The 22,147-nt window shown below is 39.7% G+C and overlaps 1 protein-coding gene across 2 annotated transcripts in view; it reads left to right on the top strand.

The window, feature by feature from the left end:
* LOC124119073 (calcitonin gene-related peptide type 1 receptor-like) overlaps positions 1-17,461 on the top strand; it is a 116,710-nt gene extending 99,249 nt beyond the window's left edge. The window contains exons 8-13 of one of the 2 annotated variants that reach the window (XM_046481470.2): positions 1,715-1,778; positions 2,735-2,814; positions 6,788-6,923; positions 7,657-7,698; positions 13,083-13,259; positions 14,435-17,461. In XM_046481470.2, the coding sequence (XP_046337426.1) occupies positions 1,715-1,778; positions 2,735-2,814; positions 6,788-6,923; positions 7,657-7,698; positions 13,083-13,259; positions 14,435-14,494 (559 nt within the window). In that variant the 3' untranslated portion in view covers positions 14,495-17,461. Of the gene's footprint in view, positions 1-1,714; positions 1,779-2,734; positions 2,815-6,787; positions 6,924-7,656; positions 7,699-13,082; positions 13,269-14,434 lie in introns of both variants that reach the window. The other variant, XM_046481469.2, reaches the window with a different exon arrangement.
* The last annotated feature ends 4,686 nt before the right edge of the window (positions 17,462-22,147 follow it).

Raw genomic sequence — 22,147 nt, 5'->3', positions numbered from 1 at the left:
TAGACTTGGAAGGTCGAATGTAGACTTGGAAGGTCGAATGTAGAAGTTCACCCAACAAAGAAAAAATGGCATTTTCCAGAAAAGATAATATTCTTATAAAATTACAGAAAAACGCTGACTGATTTGTTGCAATATAATATTTTGGGTCGAGATTTTAGATTTCAAATGTTACGTCACCAATTATGTATGATCTATACAAATAAGCCTCTCGTTGTGTATTTACAAGTGCGAAGAAACGGTGCACTGACAATCTAGTTTTAAAACCAACATTCAGTTATGTATTCACTGACTGCTTCCTTGAACACGCTTGTTAAACATCATAAAGATGCTAAATGGGGACGTTATTTAAATGACATTGATATCTGACACTTGAGACTTTGAGCCATCCCCTGCAAGGAATATGGCGCCATCTAGTGAGGGATCCGAAACCTTACGAAAGTGGGCCAAGCTGTGATTGTTCGTTGAAAGTAATCCCCATTTCAAGAATGTGGCTCTAAAAACAGACGGCTATCTATGATCATGCTAGGTGCCACACAGACCATGAAGGATCAAACCTCTGACACTGAAACGGCATTGCCATTAACAAGATGTGGAAGATGTACACTGGTTTGGCTTTATCACATTTGATGAAAGAAAAACAACCTCATTATTTCTGATTCTTGAATCTTCTTCATCAGAATCTGATAATTGAGTGTTAACGGTTCTTGTGTTTTCCTCTCAAACTCATATTTAATGTCATAAATGTAATGCACAATGTTCTGCTTGTATCTTTTTCGTAGCTTAAAACAATGATCCTATTAATACCCCGTAAGAACGATTGTCGGTTGAATTGATATCGTTATTAGTACGACCGTGCCTTTAGGTCTTGTGTCTTGCCCGTCATATATTGTGTTTTATGTCTTGTGCGTCATGTCTGTGCTTGTATGTCACGACTGCGTGTTGCATCTTGTATGTCATGACTGCCTGTTGCGTCTTGTACCTCATGACTTGTGTGATGCGTCTTCTACGTCATGACACGTGTTGCCTTTTGTACGTCATGGCTGTGTTGCGTCTTGTACTTCATGATTTATATGTTGCTTCTTGTACGCCATGACTGACTGTTGCGTCGTGTACATCATAACTTGTGTGTTGCATCTTGTACGTCAACACTTGGGTGTTGCGTCTTGTGCGTCATGCCTTATGAGTTGCGTCATGTACGTCATGACTGGGGGTTGCGTAATGTACATGACTTGTGTGTGGTGTCTTGAACGTAATGACTTGTGTGTTGCTTCTTGTACGTCATGACTTATGTTGCGTCTTGTACGTCATGGCTGCGTGTTGCGTCTTGTACGTCATGACGTATGTTGCGTCTTGTACGTCATGGCTGCGTGTTGCGTCTTTTTCGTCATGACTTATAATGCGTCTTGTACGTCATGGCTGCGTGTTGCGTCTTGTTCGTCATGACGTGTGTCTTTTACCCTTTGTCTCGTGTCTTGTACGTCACATCTGGAAATTACTGTACGTCATGTCATTTACGGTGTATGGAGTATATTGTACGTCATACACATGTATTCTAAACCGTGTTTGTTATCAAGTGTACGTCTTGTCAGGTTCGTCGTGCCTGGTTCATATATGGTATTTCTGGTATATACATGTGTATTGTATTTCTTGTGCGTGTATGGTGCGCCCCTCTTTAATTTAACAGGCAATGCAAAAATAACATATCTTCTTTCAGCTGCTGGGTATTTCCTGATTCTTACCAGTGGATTCTGTACGGTCCTGTAATATTCTCAGTACTGGTAAGTACAACAGTATTGTCTGAACTATCGGCAGTAACTCTTTTCGCCAACATTAGATTACACCTCAAAACATCCTCACATTGCTTGTTCCAATATAAGAGTGTGAGTGAGTGACAGCATTCCAGTTATGTCGCGGCGTGTCGGCTTAATGTGGAAGGAAAACCAGAAGTGATGCAGGTCTCAGACGTTTACCACTTCGGTTCGAATCCCAGTTTTACCATGATTGTGTTACTAGGTTTGTTAGGACCATTCCCGGGTTTATGGTGATAAACGTCTGAGATCTGCATCACATCAAGCTGACCTACTGTGATAAGTACTGTTCAAGCCGTCCTTAAACTGACTGACTGACTGACTGACTGACTGACTGACTGACTGACTGACTCACTCACTGGCTCACTCACTCACTCACTCACTCACTCACTCACTCACTCACTCCCTAAGACTGTATTCAAATACCGATATTCAAACATGCGTGTTTCCGAACATTAAACCGCCGATGTTACCTTATACTTTATTTTTAAAAGTAAAACGTTAAATATCGGTGACAAAAAGCTATAAAGTTAGCTAAGTTATGTTTTTGTTTTATGAACGAAAAACATGAAAAAACATTTCATTGTACCATTTCCTCTCTGTAAATACACATGTATTTTCTGTTTTCTATCGCCCAACGCACGACAACATGGAAGCTGTTTCTAATAATTAACGGGCCGATGTCCCCAGTGATTAATAAACCTCTCTCTTGTTGGTGTAGGGTTCTGGACAGGCAAAAAGACCTCAAAACTAAACTGGCAGAAGCTTTTGAAGTACACTCAATCATATTAACGACACTGGGGATGGAGGTGGCATGTTTTGAGAACGAAAACAGCATGGGTTGTTTGTGTTATTGATGTATCATCGTTTATCATCTTGCCACTGCTGTCGTGATGTCGTGACTTGTATCTTTTGATCCGTTTCAGGTCAACATCTGCATCTTGATCAACATCATCCGTTTACTTGTCACAAAGTTGCGACAAATTCCAGAGGCGTCACAAAGCAAGTGAGTGCATAGAGTGAGTGGGTGATTGCATAGAGTGAGTGGGTGATTGCATAGAGTGAGTGGGTGAGTGCATAGAGTGAGTGGGTGAGTGCATAGAGTGAGTGGGTGATTGCATAGAGTGAGTGGGTGAGTGCATAGAGTGAGTGGGTTATTGCATAGAGTGAGTGGGTGAGTGCATAGAGTGAGTGGGTGATTGCATAGAGTGAGTGGGTGAGTGCATAGAGTGAGTGGGTTATTGCATAGAGTGAGTGGGTTATTGCATAGAGTGAGTGGGTGAGTGCATAGAGTGAGTGGGTGATTGCATAGAGTGAGTGGGTGAGTGCATAGAGTGAGTGGGTGATTTTATAGAGTGAGTGGGTGATTTTATAGAGTGAGTGCATAGAGTGAGTGGGCGAGTGCATAGAGTGAGTGGGTGAGTGCATAGAGTGAGTGGGTTATTGCATAGAGTGAGTGGGTGATTTTAAAGAGTGAGTGGGTGATTTTATTGAGTGAGTGCATAGAGTGAGTGGGCGAGTGCATAGAGTGAGTGGGTGAGTGCATAGAGTGAGTGGGTGAGTGCATAGAGTGAGTGGGTTATTGCATAGAGTGAGTGGGTTATTGCATAGAGTGAGTGGGTGATTTTATAGAGTGAGTGGGTGATTTTATAGAGTGAGTGCATAGAGTGAGTGGGTGAGTGCATAGAGTGAGTGGGTGATTGCATAGAGTGAGTGGGTTATTGCATAGAGTGAGTGGGTTATTGCATAGAGTGAGTGGGTGATTTTATAGAGTGAGTGGGTGATTTTATAGAGTGAGTGCATAGAGTGAGTGGGTGAGTGCATAGAGTGAGTGGGTGAGTGCATAGAGTGAGTGGGTGAGTGCATAGAGTGAGTGGGTTATTGCATAGAGTGAGTGGGTTATTGCATAGAGTGAGTGGGTGATTTTATAGAGTGAGTGGGTGATTTTATAGAGTGAGTGCATAGAGTGAGTGGGTGAGTGCATAGAGTGAGTGGGTGAGTGCATAGAGTGAGTGGGTTATTGCATAGAGTGAGTGGGTTATTGCATAGAGTGAGTGGGTTATTGCATAGAGTGAGTGGGTGATTTTATAGAGTGAGTGGGTGATTTTATAGAGTGAGTGCATAGAGTGAGTGGGCGAGTGCATAGAGTGAGTGGGTGAGTGCATAGAGTGAGTGGGTGAGTGCATAGAGTGAGTGGGTTATTGCATAGAGTGAGTGGGTTATTGCATAGAGTGAGTGGGTGATTTTTATAGAGTGAGTGGGTGATTTTATAGAGTGAGTGCATAGAGTGAGTGGGCGAGTGCATAGAGTGAGTGGGTGAGTGCATAGAGTGAGTGGGTTATTGCATAGAGTGAATGGGTGATTTTATAGAGTGAGTGGGTGATTTTATAGAGTGAGTGCATAGAGTGAGTGGGCGAGTGCATAGAGTGAGTGGGTGAGTGCATAGAGTGAGTGGGTGATTGCATAGAGTGAGTGGGTTATTGCATAGAGTGAGTGGGTTATTGCATAGAGTGAGTGGGTGATTTTATAGAGCGAGTGGGTGATTTTATAGAGTGAGTGCATAGAGTGAGTGGGTGAGTGCATAGAGTGAGTGGGTGATTGCATAGAGTGAGTGGGTTATTGCATAGAGTGAGTGGGTTATTGCATAGAGTGAGTGGGTGATTTTATAGAGTGAGTGGGTGATTTTATAGAGTGAGTGCATAGAGTGAGTGGGCGAGTGCATAGAGTGAGTGGGTGAGTGCATAGAGTGAGTGGGTGAGTGCATAGAGTGAGTGGGTTATTGCATAGAGTGAGTGGGTTATTGCATAGAGTGAGTGGGTGATTTTATAGAGTGAGTGGGTGATTTTATAGAGTGAGTGCATAGAGTGAGTGGGTGAGTGCATAGAGTGAGTGGGTTATTGCATAGAGTGAGTGGGTTATTGCATAGAGTGAGTGGGTTATTGCATAGAGTGAGTGGGTGATTTTATAGAGTGAGTGCATAGAGTGAGTGGGCGAGTGCATAGAGTGAGTGGGTGAGTGCATAGAGTGAGTGGGTTATTGCATAGAGTGAGTGGGTGAGTGCATAGAGTGAGTGGGTTATTGCATAGAGTGAGTGGGTTATTGCATAGAGTGAGTGGGTTATTGCATAGAGTGAGTGGGTGATTTTATAGAGTGAGTGCATAGAGTGAGTGGGTGAGTGCATAGAGTGAGTGGGCGAGTGCATAGAGTGAGTGGGTGAGTGCATAGAGTGAGTGGGTGAGTGCATAGAGTGAGTGGGTTATTGCATAGAGTGAGTGGGTTATTGCATAGAGTGAGTGGGTGATTTTTATAGAGTGAGTGGGTGATTTTATAGAGTGAGTGCATAGAGTGAGTGGGCGAGTGCATAGAGTGAGTGGGTGAGTGCATAGAGTGAGTGGGTTATTGCATAGAGTGAATGGGTGATTTTATAGAGTGAGTGGGTGATTTTATAGAGTGAGTGCATAGAGTGAGTGGGCGAGTGCATAGAGTGAGTGGGTGAGTGCATAGAGTGAGTGGGTGATTGCATAGAGTGAGTGGGTTATTGCATAGAGTGAGTGGGTTATTGCATAGAGTGAGTGGGTGATTTTATAGAGCGAGTGGGTGATTTTATAGAGTGAGTGCATAGAGTGAGTGGGTGAGTGCATAGAGTGAGTGGGTGATTGCATAGAGTGAGTGGGTTATTGCATAGAGTGAGTGGGTTATTGCATAGAGTGAGTGGGTGATTTTATAGAGTGAGTGGGTGATTTTATAGAGTGAGTGCATAGAGTGAGTGGGCGAGTGCATAGAGTGAGTGGGTGAGTGCATAGAGTGAGTGGGTGAGTGCATAGAGTGAGTGGGTTATTGCATAGAGTGAGTGGGTTATTGCATAGAGTGAGTGGGTTATTGCATAGAGTGAGTGGGTTATTGCATAGAGTGAGTGGGTTATTGCATAGAGTGAGTGGGTGATTTTATAGAGTGAGTGCATAGAGTGAGTGGGTGAGTGCATAGAGTGAGTGGGTTATTGCATAGAGTGAGTGGGTTATTGCATAGAGTGAGTGGGTGATTTTATAGAGTGAGTGGGTGATTTTATAGAGTGAGTGCATAGAGTGAGTGGGCGAGTGCATAGAGTGAGTGGGTGAGTGCATAGAGTGAGTGGGTTATTGCATAGAGTGAGTGGGTGATTTTATAGAGTGAGTGGGTGATTTTATAGAGTGAGTGCATAGAGTGAGTGGGCGAGTGCATAGAGTGAGTGGGTGAGTGCATAGAGTGAGTGGTGAGTGCATAGAGTGAGTAGGCGAGTGCATAGAGTGAGTGGGTGAGTGCATAGAGTGAGTAGGTAAGTGAATAGAGTGAGTGGTGAGTGCATAGAGTGAGTAGGCGAGTGCATAGAGTGAGTGGGTGAGTGCATAGAGTGAGTAGGTAAGTGAATAGAGTAAGTGGTGAGTGCATAGAGTGAGTGGATGAGTGCATAGAGTGAGCAGGCGAGTGCATATAGTGAGTGGGTGAGTGCATAGAGTGAGTAGGTGAGTGAATAGAGTAAGTGGGCGAGTGCATGGAGTCCGTGGGTGAGTGCATAGGGTGAGTGGGCGGGTGCATAGAGTGAGTGGGCGAGTGCATAGAGCAGGCGGGAGAGTGTATAGAGTTAGTGGGCGAGTGCATAGAGTGGGCGGGCGAGTGTATAGAGTGAGTAGGTGGGCGAGTGCATAGAGTGAATGGACGAGTGCATAGAGTGGGCGGGCGGGTGTATAGAGTGTGTGGGTGGGCGAGTGCATAGTGTGAGTGGGTGGGCGAGTACATAGAGTGAGCGGGCGAGTGCATAGAGTGCGTGAGTCGTTGAGTGCAAGTAATACCTTAGTTATATAAGTGCATTGAGAGGGTTCATGGCGTGAGTGAGTGGAGTAGTAGTAGTAGCAGTAGTTGTTGTAGTAGTAGTAGTAGTAGTAGTAGTAGTAGTAGTAGTAGTAGTAGTAGTAGTGCTGTAACAATATAAATCACTATTCCAGAAAGGCGGCTCGGGCCACGTTGATCCTGGTCCCCCTGTTTGGCCTTCAGTACCTGGTGTTCCCAGTCCGCCCTGACAAAGACTCTCCCCTCTACGAGTTCTACCATTACTTCATTGCGCTGTTGACGTCACTGCAGGTAGGTGTTGCAACTCAGGAGGTGTACATGTAAGGGGTATGTGTGGAACTTTTGTGAATACAAAAAAGGAACTATTAGTGATCATAATTCTTTGCGCGTACTCAGTGTTTTGTGAGACAGACATGATGTCACTCTCAAGTTCCATGATGCAGCGTGTGCTTGTTTGTTGTAAAACGTCACACTCTGCAATGTTCCAACTGACTGACAGAGGCCTGTAAATAAATGAGTGAGTGAGTGAGTGAGTTTGGTGCTTTGAACAGTACTTCAGTATATTACGCGTGTCAGATTGAACATTTATTTTGGCATCAAACCGCCGACGTTCTGCTCTCCAGGAAGATACTCTGTTCACTACACCAAGGAGACGACGTTCAAGTTTAGAAGACAGATACATTTCCACAAGAGAACATGAAATACATATGTCCTATCACCAATTCAAGTTTTTAGACCCGCGAATAGGGTTAGAATAGGTCTTCAGCAACCAATGCTTGCCCTAAAAGGCGACTCGCTGACTTGGTTGATGCATGTCATCGTATCCCAATGGCGTGGATCGATGCTCATGATATCAATCACTGGATTGGCTGGTCCAGACTCGATTTATAGACCGCCTTCATATAGCTGGAATATTGCTGAGTGCGACGTTGAACAACTAACAAATAAACAAACAAACAAACAAACAAACACACAAGTAACTAAAATCCCATTCTTCCTAAGTGCTTTTGTTCTCTGGTTGCAGGGAGCCCTAGTCTCGGTCATGTACTGCTTTTGTAACGGCGAAGTAAGTACAAGTCTATTAATTCTTTGTTATCCCCGCCCAACAAAGTTGGCGGGGATATAGAAACGGGCTCCGTCCGTCCGTCCGTCCATCCGTCACGTTTCGTTTCCGGAGCATAACTCAGAAACCGTTCAATAATTTTTCATGAAACTTTGCAGGCCTGTCAAGTACATGCTGAACTTGTGCCTTTTGCTATTAAGAAATTTTAGAATTTTTTATTTTTTACGTTTCCATGGCAACAAGATGGACTTCAAGATGGTTCCAAACTCTTCATTTTGTTACAATTACCATGACAAGTTCCACCTCGGTTAAAAAAGGAAGGTTAGGGTTTGTTTAGATTTAATTATGTCATAAATTCTGCAACAGGGGCGGGGGATATAGCCACGTTAGTGGCAAACTCTCGTTTCTGTTACACCACAAGATCCTTATCCAACTTATGGCAACACCTAACCTGATCCCCACGGAGTATTTTGTTACAAACACATACAAGCCAAAAAGGCCTTCAGTAACTGGGCTCACTTGCAAAGAGTTCACACTTTGTTTGATTTCACGTGTATATCCTGGGTAAATATCCCTTTGTGCAAGTGGTGCAAATTCTATAGCATACAGCGACCTTTGTATAATTTCATAACGTTAGCAAACTAATAATAAGATTATACCTCTGTTTACCCACCTGTGAATGGGTACGCGGTTGGATGAGATGGTAATATGGCTGTTAACCTTCTACCACCTCACTTTACTGACTTTACTGATATCTATAATTCATTGCGATGATTATGTATTCAATCCATTTGTTACGTATTCCCAATAGGACACAACTTCAGTTTTCTCATGTCAACTGAAACTGAAACTGCAATCAAGCAATTATCATAATATGTATATCAAGAAATGATATATATATATATCATCTCGATCTCTATCAATATGGTATAGTTTCCCACGCAAGGTGATGGTTTGTGGCCGGGACCTTCGGCCTATAGGACGTGATGAATAAACACATTTGATGTCCCATAACTGGCTTGCTGTACAGGCGAGTGTGGACTTTTAAGATCTTGGCTCTCGCCTATCGGTGTATCGCTGGTACAGCAGTTATATATCTGTCCGACCTACTGCAGGCATACACGCCCGTGAAATCTCTCTGGTCCTCAAGTCAGATAAAGGAAGGGCACAGCTAACGACTTATCATTTCGGACTCTATGCCAACCTATTGATTCTGTTATTGTTATGCGCTTTTACCTTGGTGTTGTACAGATGAACATCTATATGAAAATAGTACCAAACAGTTGGTTTCTGATGTAATAAACCGATGCGTTTTGCCATATCCGACCTGAGATCCGACTACATTGCATCCATTGGACGCATATGAAGTATCGTCATGATCATGTTCTTTTTCACAAGTACATGTTATATATACATAAATTTAATATAAATCACGTCATTAAATAACTAATTTTCGGTTCCTGTATCTCAATATGCATGCCACTCGGTAAACAAAACCAAATGTGCTTCGTCAGAAAATAAATACTGGATACGATTTTAATAATTGCTAATTTACATGGAAATATAGATAGTTAGTGGTGCTTAATTATTGTCCAGACGTGTATACCGTAGCCTATGTTATGTCATACTACTGATTTATTTACGGTTAAATCTTAATAATAACCTTTTGTCTGTTTCCCGAGTCACATACAAATATTGTAGACATTTGATTCTCAATTGTGTGCACAACGACACGCTTCTATAACGTTAACACTACACGTTCACATTTTCGCGAACACCCAGTGTCATCATTATTGCATAGTGATTCATAAACACATACTTATGATACAGTCAGAATCTTACAATGGACTCGGCTTTTAGTAGATATGTCTTATGATTATGGAAAGGGTTTTGTCGTTTTTATCTACATCTTGAATTGGTCACAATGTACAGTTCGTGGAATGGCCACACACTGCTGCGGCCAGGCGTGGTGCCAAACTAAATACTGATTTGATGTCAAGGGGCTGAATGCTTGAAGAGATTATCAGACAACATATAACGTCTTGGATGATGAACCGAAGTGTTTACGACAGGTCAGGAATATTATTCTTCCCCAGATAGCACAGCAATATAGTATAATGGTACACCTGATTAGGAGTTTATATGTCCTATTAAATATATAGGTCAAGGGGTTTCAGATTTGCTGAACCCTAATTAATTATCAACTATTTTTTATCGCTAAGCTGTTATCTAAGGTTAAAAGCGGTTTCATGATTAAATGCTTCACCGTTAAGTATATATTGACATTGTTGTATTGATAATAACAGTTAAGCGTGATACGAACGCTGTATGTACAAATGCATCATAAGTGAGTGCGTATGGTTTTATGCCGCTGTTAGCTATATTCCAGCAATATCATAGCAGGGGATATCCAAACGGGGCTTCACACATTGTACCCATGTTGGGAATGGAATTCAGGCCTTTGGTGAAAAGTGAACTTTTTTCTTTTCTTCGCAAATACTTTGACGAAAAATATTTCGGGAGCAGATTATTCAAACAACCATTTCGACACCTTTCAAACAAGCAGATCTTGTAACGAATAGTCCAAAACTGATACACGGCGTTATTTGGTACAGCGTTTCAATAATCTTCAACCACATTTACAATTTAGAGTTTTGAGTTATATTAGCAGAAAATCATTTAAACTGACTTATATCAGTTCGACTCTCCAAGGATCTCCACGGTTCCATTTGCGAATCCGTGTTGCCTCTCAGACGCCAGGAAAGAGGTTGTCCACTTCAAATGATTAAAGTACCTTATTCTCAAGACAAGTGGAGAGCATATCAGATTCCATTTGGACAGTGCGTGACTTGCAACCAATTGGCAGAACTGCTGCAGAATCGCTTAATATGGAAGGACCTTTAGCTCCTGGCACGAAACCTACCAATTCTTAAAATCTCATCGACTGGATGTTTTAGTTGTTCTTTCTGGCTTAAACTCGAAATAATGCGACAAACCTCTGAGGTATCTGCGTGCTGTGTCTGTTACACTTGAGGACAATTTGATTTGATGTATCTGCAAATGGCAAATATTTCCCCTTAAGATTCCCGACTTGCGTTTCACGTCCAATGAACTAGCCAAGTGACGCTGTGAATAAAAATGGCCACTTATTTATGCGTTTTACTCACACCAAGCGCGTGATCATTTGTGTATACAGTGAAATAACGTTATCAAATTTCTAGAGGAACATGTCAGCTTTTATATGGATTAATCTAACACTAATAGTTCTAAATAGAACAGACAACCATATAACTAAGTTACAGCCTTGGTCTTGTTCCCTTCCAAAGTGGCCCTTGATTTAATATCACGTTTAATGTCAAGACTAATCTCATGAAAAGTAAACACGTTTTTGTTCACATTGTGCAATGATGAATTTTGTTGATGCATATGGACGTATCATCGCATTGTGAAAGAACGTAAAAGTCCAAAGGGTGTAGGAAATTACAAAGTGTTACTTATTGGTTTTCCCTATGTTAGTTGTGTGTAAAAGAAGCGTTACTTTGTGGCGGTACATAGACGTTTTTTGAAGGTTATAAGATGTCTTCGTGTTGAATTCAGTTAAAGATACTTTGGTTGAGGATGTTTTGATTGCATGAACACATCGAACGTGGAAGAAAACCTGGATTACCAGAGGGCTGACAACCTGTTTTAGGATATGTTGTGTAGTTCAGTGTAATGGGTATTTTTTGATGGTTGTTTAACGTCACACTCAGCAATATGCTAACCATATGACTGCGGTCTGTACATAATCGAGTCTGGACTAGACAAAACAGTGATTGACATTATTATCTACGTAATCGGGATACGATGACATGTAATCAACCAAGTCATCGAACCTGACTACCCAATCCATTCGCCATCTCTTTCAAGAACAGGTTGCAGGGACATATATTCCTACTCGGTATCCCAATCGGTCATTTCAGTGTAAACGATTATGAGTACATGAATGTATCCTCATATTTATAACCCAATGTAGCTGTATTTTTCAACAATATCAAGTGTATTGTTGTTTTTTGTCACGTCATGGCGTACAGGGAGTGAATGAGTGAATATGGTTTACGCCGCTTTTTGCAAAATTCCAGCAATATCACGGCGGGGATCCGGGACACCAAAAATGGACTTCAGCACGACGAACGACCGCTTTAACCTCTTTTATTTTATTGTTTATTTGTTGCTTAACGCCGCACTCAGCAATATTCCAGATACATGACGGCGGTCTGTAAACGATCAAGTCATCATGCATCAACCAAGTCAGCGAGCCTGACCACCCGATCCCGTTAGTCGCCTCTTACGACAAGCATAGTCACCTCTTACGACAAGCATGGCTTGCTAAAGACCTCTTCTACCCCGGATCTTCGCGTTTAGCTTTAACCTCTAAGTTACCCCACCTCCTTCGTGTACAGACAAATTCGAAGAATACAATACGATATATTTCATCTTTCATTACACAATACATTTCTCTCCTTTAAATACACAATATTTTCCAAAAGCCGGCTAGACTTCGATATCATAATCTAGACTATTTTTGGTTTCATAAAATACATATATTCGACAGTCCTGCAGAACTGTATATGACTTTCGTGGCACCATATACAAAATAGATTTTGTTAGGACTACATAAAGTACAGACACAGATTGCCTGAAACGACATACATGTATAGTGAGTCATAACATTCGTCTTGTTAAACCTTGCACCCATACCTAACGGATATATGAACCATGAAGACATGAAGAACATGATCAAATGATGACATATTAGGAACTCGAGTTTCTGAAATTCTACTAAAACGTATTTATAACAGGCAGTTAAGTAATTTGCTCACGAACAGGGCTCCTTAATTGTTTACAACTTCATCAGTAATATCCAGAGATCCGATAAGCAGAACGTTTAATATGATATACAGCCATAACACAAATTCTAAATAAGGTGTTCGCTGTCTCGTATTTTTCAAAACCAGCTTTGTATCGGAAGTATCGCTTTGATGTTGAGAGTGGGTATGAGTTTCCAGGATTCGATTCCTCAATTATACGAGCTGTGCTTTGCGGCGCCTTAGATGACTTGGATGGCAGAGTTCTAATACAAGCGTAGAATGATTCATTAATCGTATTTCTGGAAGAAGAAAAAATACCATAAGAAACATATTTGCTAACAAAGAGCATCAAAAGTTGCTTAATTAGGTTAGTTAAGTAGGGGTTGTATTATGGTGGGCTGTGCCTTTAGAAAATTGGAAATAATAGTGTTACCCGAGTGTCCTTGGGCATAAATGGGTCGTTATTCTTGTGATGCTTCTTCAACGTTGACGTAAATCACTGACAAAAAAACTCATTATTTTTGTCTGTTCTGGCAGGTGACATCAATAGTCCGCCGGAAGTGGCACCAACACAGACTGATGACTGGCCATGTCCGGAAGAACACGACCTCTGCTACCTTGTATACAGAAGCCTACTCTGTCATGCACTCCTCCAACAAAGATCTCTCTGGACAAAAGTCAAAGGTCGCTTCCGATCTTTACAATAAGGCGTTGGTAAGTAAAGTAAGTATACACTTAGCTTTTTCAGATATTCTTTGACCAGGGTTTCAATGATTATCGAAGGTTTCATCATCAAAGGCCCCGTTTAGTCATTCAAGAAATGTTATGGCAGATGTTCAGAGGGATTTTCGTTTTTCATCACGATGCTCGAAGCTATTCCATGATATGGCCACTTCACACGTCCTTACTCTCTAGCACTTAGTTCTTTTAAGGAAAATTGTGTGAGTGGCGGGTGCTACCGGTAGAGCAGGACATGCCTACCCTTTTTGCAACACCTCTTGTCGTCAGTCATTTTCAGTGATCCATTCAATTTGTTACTAAAGGCCTTTTACGCCAAATGGAATCTGTTTCGGCAGATATGCGAGACTGGTTATTCTTTGACAATGATGTTTAAAATTGTTATACTGGAATCCAAAGTCCGGTGCCTATTTACAAGCATTTACAAGGGGCGCCATTCCACTGTAATCAATGTTACGGGGTGTTTATCGTCACTTCAGGAAATTATTCCTTTTCCATTGAAAGGAGAAGTCATAATTTTATCCAAGACTGGCAACCAGCATTTCCTGTGAAAAAGTTAATATATTCCCAAAACCTGAGGCCCAATTATATTTTCCCATCATTTTCTGAAACCTAATATTTATTAATTATTAAAAAGTAGCTTCTTTACTTCATTTTAACTAACTTTGAATTTTCTCTCATTCCTGACTTGATTTGAAGAGAAAAAGACTGTTCTCAACAATTTAACTTTATTGTGCTCAGGAGATCAACAGTGTTTATTATCCGCCGAAACAGATTCCATTTGACGTGAAGGGCGAAATAGCTGTGAAATGTAAATTAATGAATCACTGGCAGATTTTATGTCTCAGCCCAAACATTTCGTGGTCCGTGGTCTAAGGTATTACAAAAAACGGTTTAGATTGAACTAGAAGCAACACACATTAAGTAGAGCCATGTAACATATCGTTTCACTAATTTGATTGCAAAATTATATGATCGATTGTTTCAATCCAGTCTCATATTTTAATATAACTAGACACAGAAAAGATAGAAAGACCTAAATAACTATTAATTAATTACTCTAGATTTGATATATAAGCTTCTTATGGAAAAGGATTTATTTTGTCTTATATATCAAATATTGACCACGACCTCGTTTTAAATTTTGATAGGATTCTGTCCAAATGAAGCCTTTGAAGATAGAGACAACATCTACAACAACTCTAACGTGATAACGTCAACAACGACGTTCAGAGGTCAACGCTTGCCCTCGGGAGATTCAGTGGTCTGACGCCGACTAAGCCAAAGAAGGCATCTTCGATTGGAAGGTCTCACTCACATTCCTGTGCACTCGTTCCTACTCGCGCCTATTGTCGTGGCATGATCGTTTGGGGAAAACAGTGACGTTACCGTGATACCATACACATCGGTAAATACAGAGCACGTTATGTCTGAATATTCCAAACAAAATTGGTCTGTTCTTGCAAGACATAATAAAGATGTTCTTGTAAATAATTGTGGTTCCTGGCCAATATTATTTGTTTATATTTGTATATTATTTAAAGGGATATTCCAATCAAATATTTAAAGTATTGTATTAACTTTAAATATACCCAGTACTCATATGCGTAATAAGTTTAACCTGTTCTTATATGGGCGATCTCTGAAAGAATAATAATGAAGATTGCTTACAAGTACAAAAAAGAAAATGCAATGTGAATATTTTTAACCATAGTAAACGCTATGTGTCTATCAACAGCTAACATAGCAAATTCGACTGTCATTGAACCTATCTGATAGCTTTAACCCCATCATTCTGAAGTCTCAATAAACTTTCTAAGGTTAAGTTCATCGCTTGCATCATGTCCGATCATGTCTTTGACGCATCCATTTCAATCTCACCAAAGTTTAAAAAGCTGAATTTGGGAATTTACTTCAATGTTCAATGTTCTATGTTCTACTCTATCGCCATTGGATTGGGTTTGCATGGTGTGTCGATGATGTCATAATCTCACGACCTATCGTTCTCGTAAGACATCCGAGACAACAAAATGGCGATCTCCACAAGACGGCAAAACACTTTGCTTACCATAGCGCTTTTATGAGCATAAACAGCCTGAACCAAAGTTTCAAACACATCAGTTTGCCTCTGGAATATCCCTGTATGTGTGTACATTTCTTTGGGTCAGTCATTTCTGTGTAGAATACCAATCAATATATATTTCGTTAACTTACAATAATTATTCACCTATTTAATACCGTGTTAGAGGGTTTTCGTGAAATGGTAGCACATGTAGAGTGTTTTGTTGACATATTAAGATTACAGGTTTATTATTTTTTTCATTTCTCATCATGTTCAGTATAAGCATCATTTTTGCTTTGATGTGATTATGGTATATACTATTAAGTTTCTTGTTGTTCGAGAATATATGTGCTGATTTTGAAGTGGTACGCATATAAAGTCGCTATATATCAGGCTTGATTATGTAGAGAAAGAATATGAAAGAATGTCGATAGCGCTAAACATTAGCATTGTACATAGCATCAACCAGTATTACAATATTTTCCATATAAACATATTTTGTATTGTGTATGTACTGTACGCGGAAGTGAAAATAGTGTCATTTGTGTTAGGTATATGTTTTTCTTTCACAGTGAATCGCTTTTTTCTTTAATAAAATCACAATTATTCATTTCACTATTACGTACTACTAAACATTTGATCGGAAATATCAAAAGAAATGTTGTTTTAGATTGTGTATCTGCATATGCTTGTTTTAAGATGGAAAAGATAGACGCACACCTGTAGCTGTTTGTTGATATAAACATACTGTTGATGACATTATGAGTGTAAGTGTTTGTGAGTATTTTACAGTTTGTACTCTATAGTATTCTAGAAACATGTTGTAAATATGATAGTCTATGTTTGTAGTGTAATGTTATCGTTATCATAAAGGAAGTTTTTTTAAGGAATCTTAGTGATGTAATCGTTTTATATATTGTTCGAAATGGTAAGCACATAGATAGTTCTCTTAACAATATACATTGTGAAAACTAGGATATATACATATATGCGAATGTTAATGAGTATTCTATTTCTACATCTGACAACACATGTTTTCCGACAGAATTTCAGAATACATGTCATTTTGGTTTTCGGTAGCATTCTCCCTTTACGTTAACTCTCAAAGACTGACATGACGTCACTCTGATGCAATGGATGACGTCATATGCTTCTGAGACATGTTAACCCCACTGTAAAATAAAACATGGAGAGAACAAGCTCAGTCGAAGTTGTTCTGATTGATACTGATTACACTTAATGCATAATTAATGTGGTATTCGCTTTGTCAAGTGTAAGGGCACGTTTTTTCTGTAACCTGGAATTGAGAAAAAATAAATGCTTATCAAGGAAAAATTCGTACGCAGTTAAAAGTCTTGGAGACGTTTTTAAACCAACCAGTCTTCCATTCATTCAAATGGATTATGATATGTAATGTGCAGAAATGTAATGATGTTATGTTTGTTTCCATGACGATATCTTACATTGTTATTCCAACCTTAGAGTTGAAAACAAACCCGTTTTCAGTTTCAGTTCATATGGATAGCCTTGATGCTATCTGAAGATGAGAACCATGTGATCTACGATTTAAAACGCAATTTTATATGTTTGATATTATCTTGTTTAAAACATGTTCTACTTGATCCTGAAGAAATTGAAAAAATACTGAACTGATATTTGGATCAAGTGTATTTATTATCAAGTCCTTTTATGAGGATGAATGTTTCTGCCAAAACAAATGGTTGGTACAACAAGATTATCTTCTGAGAAATATGCAAAAGTAATTTATCATCCTGATACAAATCTGTACATTTTTAGTTGGAAGATACTGTAACAACCATTAACATCTGCGTTCAATGTACAACATGTGGACCCTAGGTGTGAACACTGTTATGAAGTTATTTGTGTGTATTTTAATACCTTTTCATTTTCATCTTTTTACTATAGTCTGTGTACGACATAAAAAGATGTGCGTGAGGAGTGGTTATTACTTACAAGTAGTCATTGACAAAATATTGTTACTTTGCGCTGTATTGTTGACGGTCAGCCATCTATTGTGATAAATTAGCTTTGCTTCAACTGAATTGTTAATTGTTATACAATGTTAAATGAGTGTTAATAAAATTTATGTTGATGAAACTTTGCTTGTATAATGAATCCTTTTTCCTGGATATGACCAAGACTATATTGTCACTGGAAGCTTCATAATCAATGCCTTAGTTATCTCCAGCTTCCAATATTATATATGGGCATACATACATTTCACTTCATTTTATACATCCTAGGGAAACAACTGTCATTTAGCAAAGAGTTAGTCATAAATATTATGCAATCTCATTAAAATCAGATCTCTTAGTTCTCGCCACCGCTAAACAAAGATCTGAGGACATCCCATTACGGGTCACGTCAGAACGAACTTTCATCCAACCAATCAGAGCGTCGCTTACCATATCATGAAAGTGACAGTCAGAATGTGTTTTCTGATCATGCAACCTCGAACTATTTAACAGAGGGTATTCCGAACGATAGTTACGGGTTTTATGATTATATCCATACAATCTAGGCAATCTATAAACCATTCCAGAATGTACTTTTGATCAGTTTTAATTTTTTTAATCGAGAATACGTCAAATTATGTTTCGAAGCGTAGTCGCCAGTTTGAAACTAGTATGGTTAAGCTCGAGAAAGCTGGCTTCTGATTGGCTAATGTCGCTTTCTTCTCAGTCATTTCATTGGTCGGTCAAAGTTCGCGAAAGGTCGTTCAGACGTGACCCGTAATGGGATGTCCTCAGTTCTTTGTTGAGCGGTAGCGAAAAATAAGATCAGATTTTAATGAGATTGAAGTATTATGTTAGTGCACAGTTAAATATTGTTCAATGATCTAGTTGAGCAGTCTTATTAAAATCACACTGCGTTACGATACCCTCTGCGTGAAGACACTTCCATAGGACATCCGGCGCCATTACCCCACTAGTGTCTGAATAGCGACTTCAACCAATTGGACACCGTTGGGGATTTTAGTAACAAGCTATGAGAAAAGGTAAAGAAACCTCGGAACTGTTGTGCACGTACATTTTCTTTCACTCACTTAATGAACCGAAAAGTGTGTAAACTGAAAATACAAATAAACATCTGAGGTCGGTGAATCGGTGTAATCGCGCTTTTAACAGTATTTTAATTATTATCTGAAAATATGAATTATACATTCGAGAGAAAATATTATATATGTAATATTACTTCATTTGAGTGAAATAACGCTTTATGCCACAGCTACTTTAAAACTGCATCAATGACAATGTGGCTTTTAGAGTTCGATCATGAAGATCAATACATTGTAAGTTATTTTCGTTATAAAAGACATGTTCTTCTCATCTCGTTACCCGACAAAGTGCCACTCATGAAGATTCCATTTGACAGATCACTGGATGGAAAAAACATCAGTAGTGACCTGGCTAAATATATACGTACCATTTGCCACTGTCTCGTGTGGAGCACTGGTAAAGTGTTTGGTTCCATGCGTCTGTAAAGATTATTTAATCATATCACGGGGTGTCAGCTAATTGTCAAGCACAAAATGATGCAGGTCGGTGAGATTTGGTAGCAGTCTGAATGGTGCTGGCAGATCATAAAAGAGGATTCGAAGCAAAGACCGCCGGATACTTGCACAAATAAGGGAAACAACTCTGCATATCAAATGTCGTGCTTGAATCAAGTGACACGAAATCAACGCGAAATAGTCTCAAACGGGCAACATGTCAATGGGGTAGAGGAACCGGGTTTGATTCCGAGGGGTTCAATGTGTAAACAAGTACTGATGTCCCGTGCTGAAATGCTAAAACAGGCCTGAAAGCTTACCTACTCCGTGCATGGAAATTACCCAACAACCAGAGTCTCCAAGCCGTCAGGCACCATGCTATTCTGCAACAATGCTTCGAGAATGCGAAAGAAACTGTATACCAGTGCTACTGATATTGATTGCTCTTTTAGTATAATAAAATCGGCAAAACCCTTTCAATAATCAAAAGAAAGCTCTTCTAAAAGTAAAGTCCATTTTACGATTTTTTCAAAAGGAAGTGTTTCACCAGGTATCATCACTATTTTGATGATAGTTATTCATAAACACCTGCTTTTAGTAAAAAAAGCTTCAGTTAAGCGTCCAAAGAGTTTTATGGTGGACATGTGGAGGACATTATCCAAGCTTGACGCATCAGTTTGACAAAAATGATTTCAGATGCAATTCTCTATTTTGACTTTTACCATATGTTCCTTTTTGGGGTGAACAGTTGACTTGCATTTGCATGTGTTTGTGATGGGTGCCACCGGTTGGGCAGGATACGCGCTGGTATCATAACTACATGTATTTGGAAGTGATTCATAAACACGTGCTCATGATATAGTTGGAGTCGTACAATCGACAATATTTCTTATGAATATGGAAAGGATCATGTCGCTTTTATTTAAAATCTTGCAGATATCTCTTATAATTATGGTATTGATTTTGTCGCTTTTATTTTGAATCACTATACAATGGTGGTGATACGGGTATTCGGTAAAAGGTAAGCGCATCCTGCCCCACTGATGGTAAATGGCAGTTTTGGGTTGAACAGATGAAGCGGTGTTGCAGTTGGTAAAATCCCTCTGGCGCTGGTTGGTATTATCAGCTTGAACATATGTGTTTGTTCCTGATAATAAAACTGTACCTCTATATCAATGTCAGAATATACCATTTGTGCGAAGCCGTCTGACGCTGTTCTAACATGCCGAGAACATTTCTGTAATCTCGCGATTAGCTTATGTGCGATGCAGAGGTAACAATAATGTATTAGGTATGTGGTGATGAAATATCTGGAAAAAAGAAGCGACAATTTACTCGTGTGGACATCTGTTATTTCCCTCGAGTGAAATGACATAGTACCTATCTCATTTGAATGAAATAGTTAGTGAGTGTGTGAGTTACGATTTATAGTCACATCGGCAATATTTCAGCCATATCGAGACTAAATCAAGTTGTACAGTTATAATACATAAATATAGACTATAAAATCTGTCGATAAACGACGGTACAAGAACTAGAGTATCACAGCTATAGATATAAAACTAGTAAGTAACAATAAAATTTTGACTAATCAGTACAATACATTATAAAAGTTGGCAAGAGATCATCAGCAACCAAAGTTAGCCACAATACAAGAGACCACGGGGACTTACGGTACATCTGCTTCCTGCGTGGCACCCCAACATGATTTACACCATCCCTAAGCAACTGTTGATTGTTAGAAAGTTTAAGCCAAAGCATTTAAAAACAAACAAGTATTCTGCAATTAAAACCATGAAAAATGAAACATACTTTGAATGGAATGGAACACTTACATAACTTTTTCAAACTGCCTCCACGACACTGTGGTTTTCAGAGTAGAATCATTAAAATCCGTAAAACGATTCATTATTAATCGAGCATTTACCATTTCTTGTCCAAATACATTCCTCATCTCGTGAACTGATCATGAAAATTTCATTTGATAGATCACTCGATGAGGTAAACAAACCATCACACTGTGAGATAAACAAACGAGGATGACTTGGAGTGGGTGAGTTTGAATAGTGTTCAACTTTTATCACCGTGTGTCAGCTTGATGTGGAAGGAAAGCCCGAAATGATGCAGGATATCAGACGTTGACCACTTTTGGTGAAACCCACGATTACGGGTATGGTGCTGACAAAACTAGAAACATAATTAAATCGAACCAGGATTCGAACCCACGATTATTGCTTCTTGGCAAGCCTGATAAGGGATGCTACTCTGTACAGTGAATTGCGACGCTTTAAACGACTGGGTCACATGTGCCCCCATCCCTGGATGAAGAAGCTCCATTTTCAAGCATGGAAAGAACACCGAGTGTGTGACTAATGCTTAACGCCGTATGAGCAATTTTGCAGCTATCGGCGGCGAGGAAAGAACATCGATGTATCGAGTGACCGCTACTTATATTTCCAGTGAGTTTTGTGTGAATTGTATTGGATTTCATATGCCTGCATTGGAATGTTTTCGATAGTGTTTGAACAGTGTTTCAGTTATATCACGACGTGTCAGCTTGATGCTAGAGGAAGGTCGTAGATGGTCAATATTTTGGTTGACACGCGTATGGTGCTAACAAAACAAGGATCGGAATCGAGACGAATATTGGTTTGAACCAGTGATCGTCGGATTCTGGCATTGGTAAGGGACGCAATTCTACTGCTGCACCTTAGACCACGGGTGCACCTGTGAAAATTACACAAGCGTATTTAGGTCACGTGTTACGGTAGGTCTTCCAGCCTTCGTTTAATTTTTTATATCTTTTCGAAACGCCCATGACATGGGTTCGATTCGTAAGCCTTTTATTTGGCGTCCACATTCGTGATGTTCCTGCAGCTGCAGCCTTTGGTGTCTACATTTCATGACTTTTGAGGTACACTAGATCATTCTCCATCTTCCAACATTTTAAAGAGCTGACATTTACACGAACATTAGGTATCATCCCTATTTGATACTGATTCACAAACACATCGTATTGATAATGTCGGATTCTGCTTTTAGTGGAGATTTCTTATGATTATGGAATATTTTTTGTCGCTTTATATTTGCTAGGGATATTGAGAGTGGCGGAGAATCATTTACTTATGATATGTATCAAAACAATGAGGTTGACTTGGCAAATATTACGGGATGTGCCACATGCGGTCTTCTTGAATTTGCTACGCTGTATCTTCTTCGTAGGACGTAATATTTCTTTCATAAGACTTCATGTCTCCTACATAGGACTTAATATATCCTCAGTTAGAG

Source organism: Haliotis rufescens, unplaced genomic scaffold (genome assembly GCF_023055435.1).
Source record: "Haliotis rufescens isolate VD_foot unplaced genomic scaffold, xgHalRufe1.0.p SCAF_10, whole genome shotgun sequence".
In the NCBI taxonomy this organism is placed as follows: domain Eukaryota; kingdom Metazoa; phylum Mollusca; class Gastropoda; order Lepetellida; family Haliotidae; genus Haliotis; species Haliotis rufescens.
This window is presented reverse-complemented; position numbering and strand designations above follow the sequence as displayed.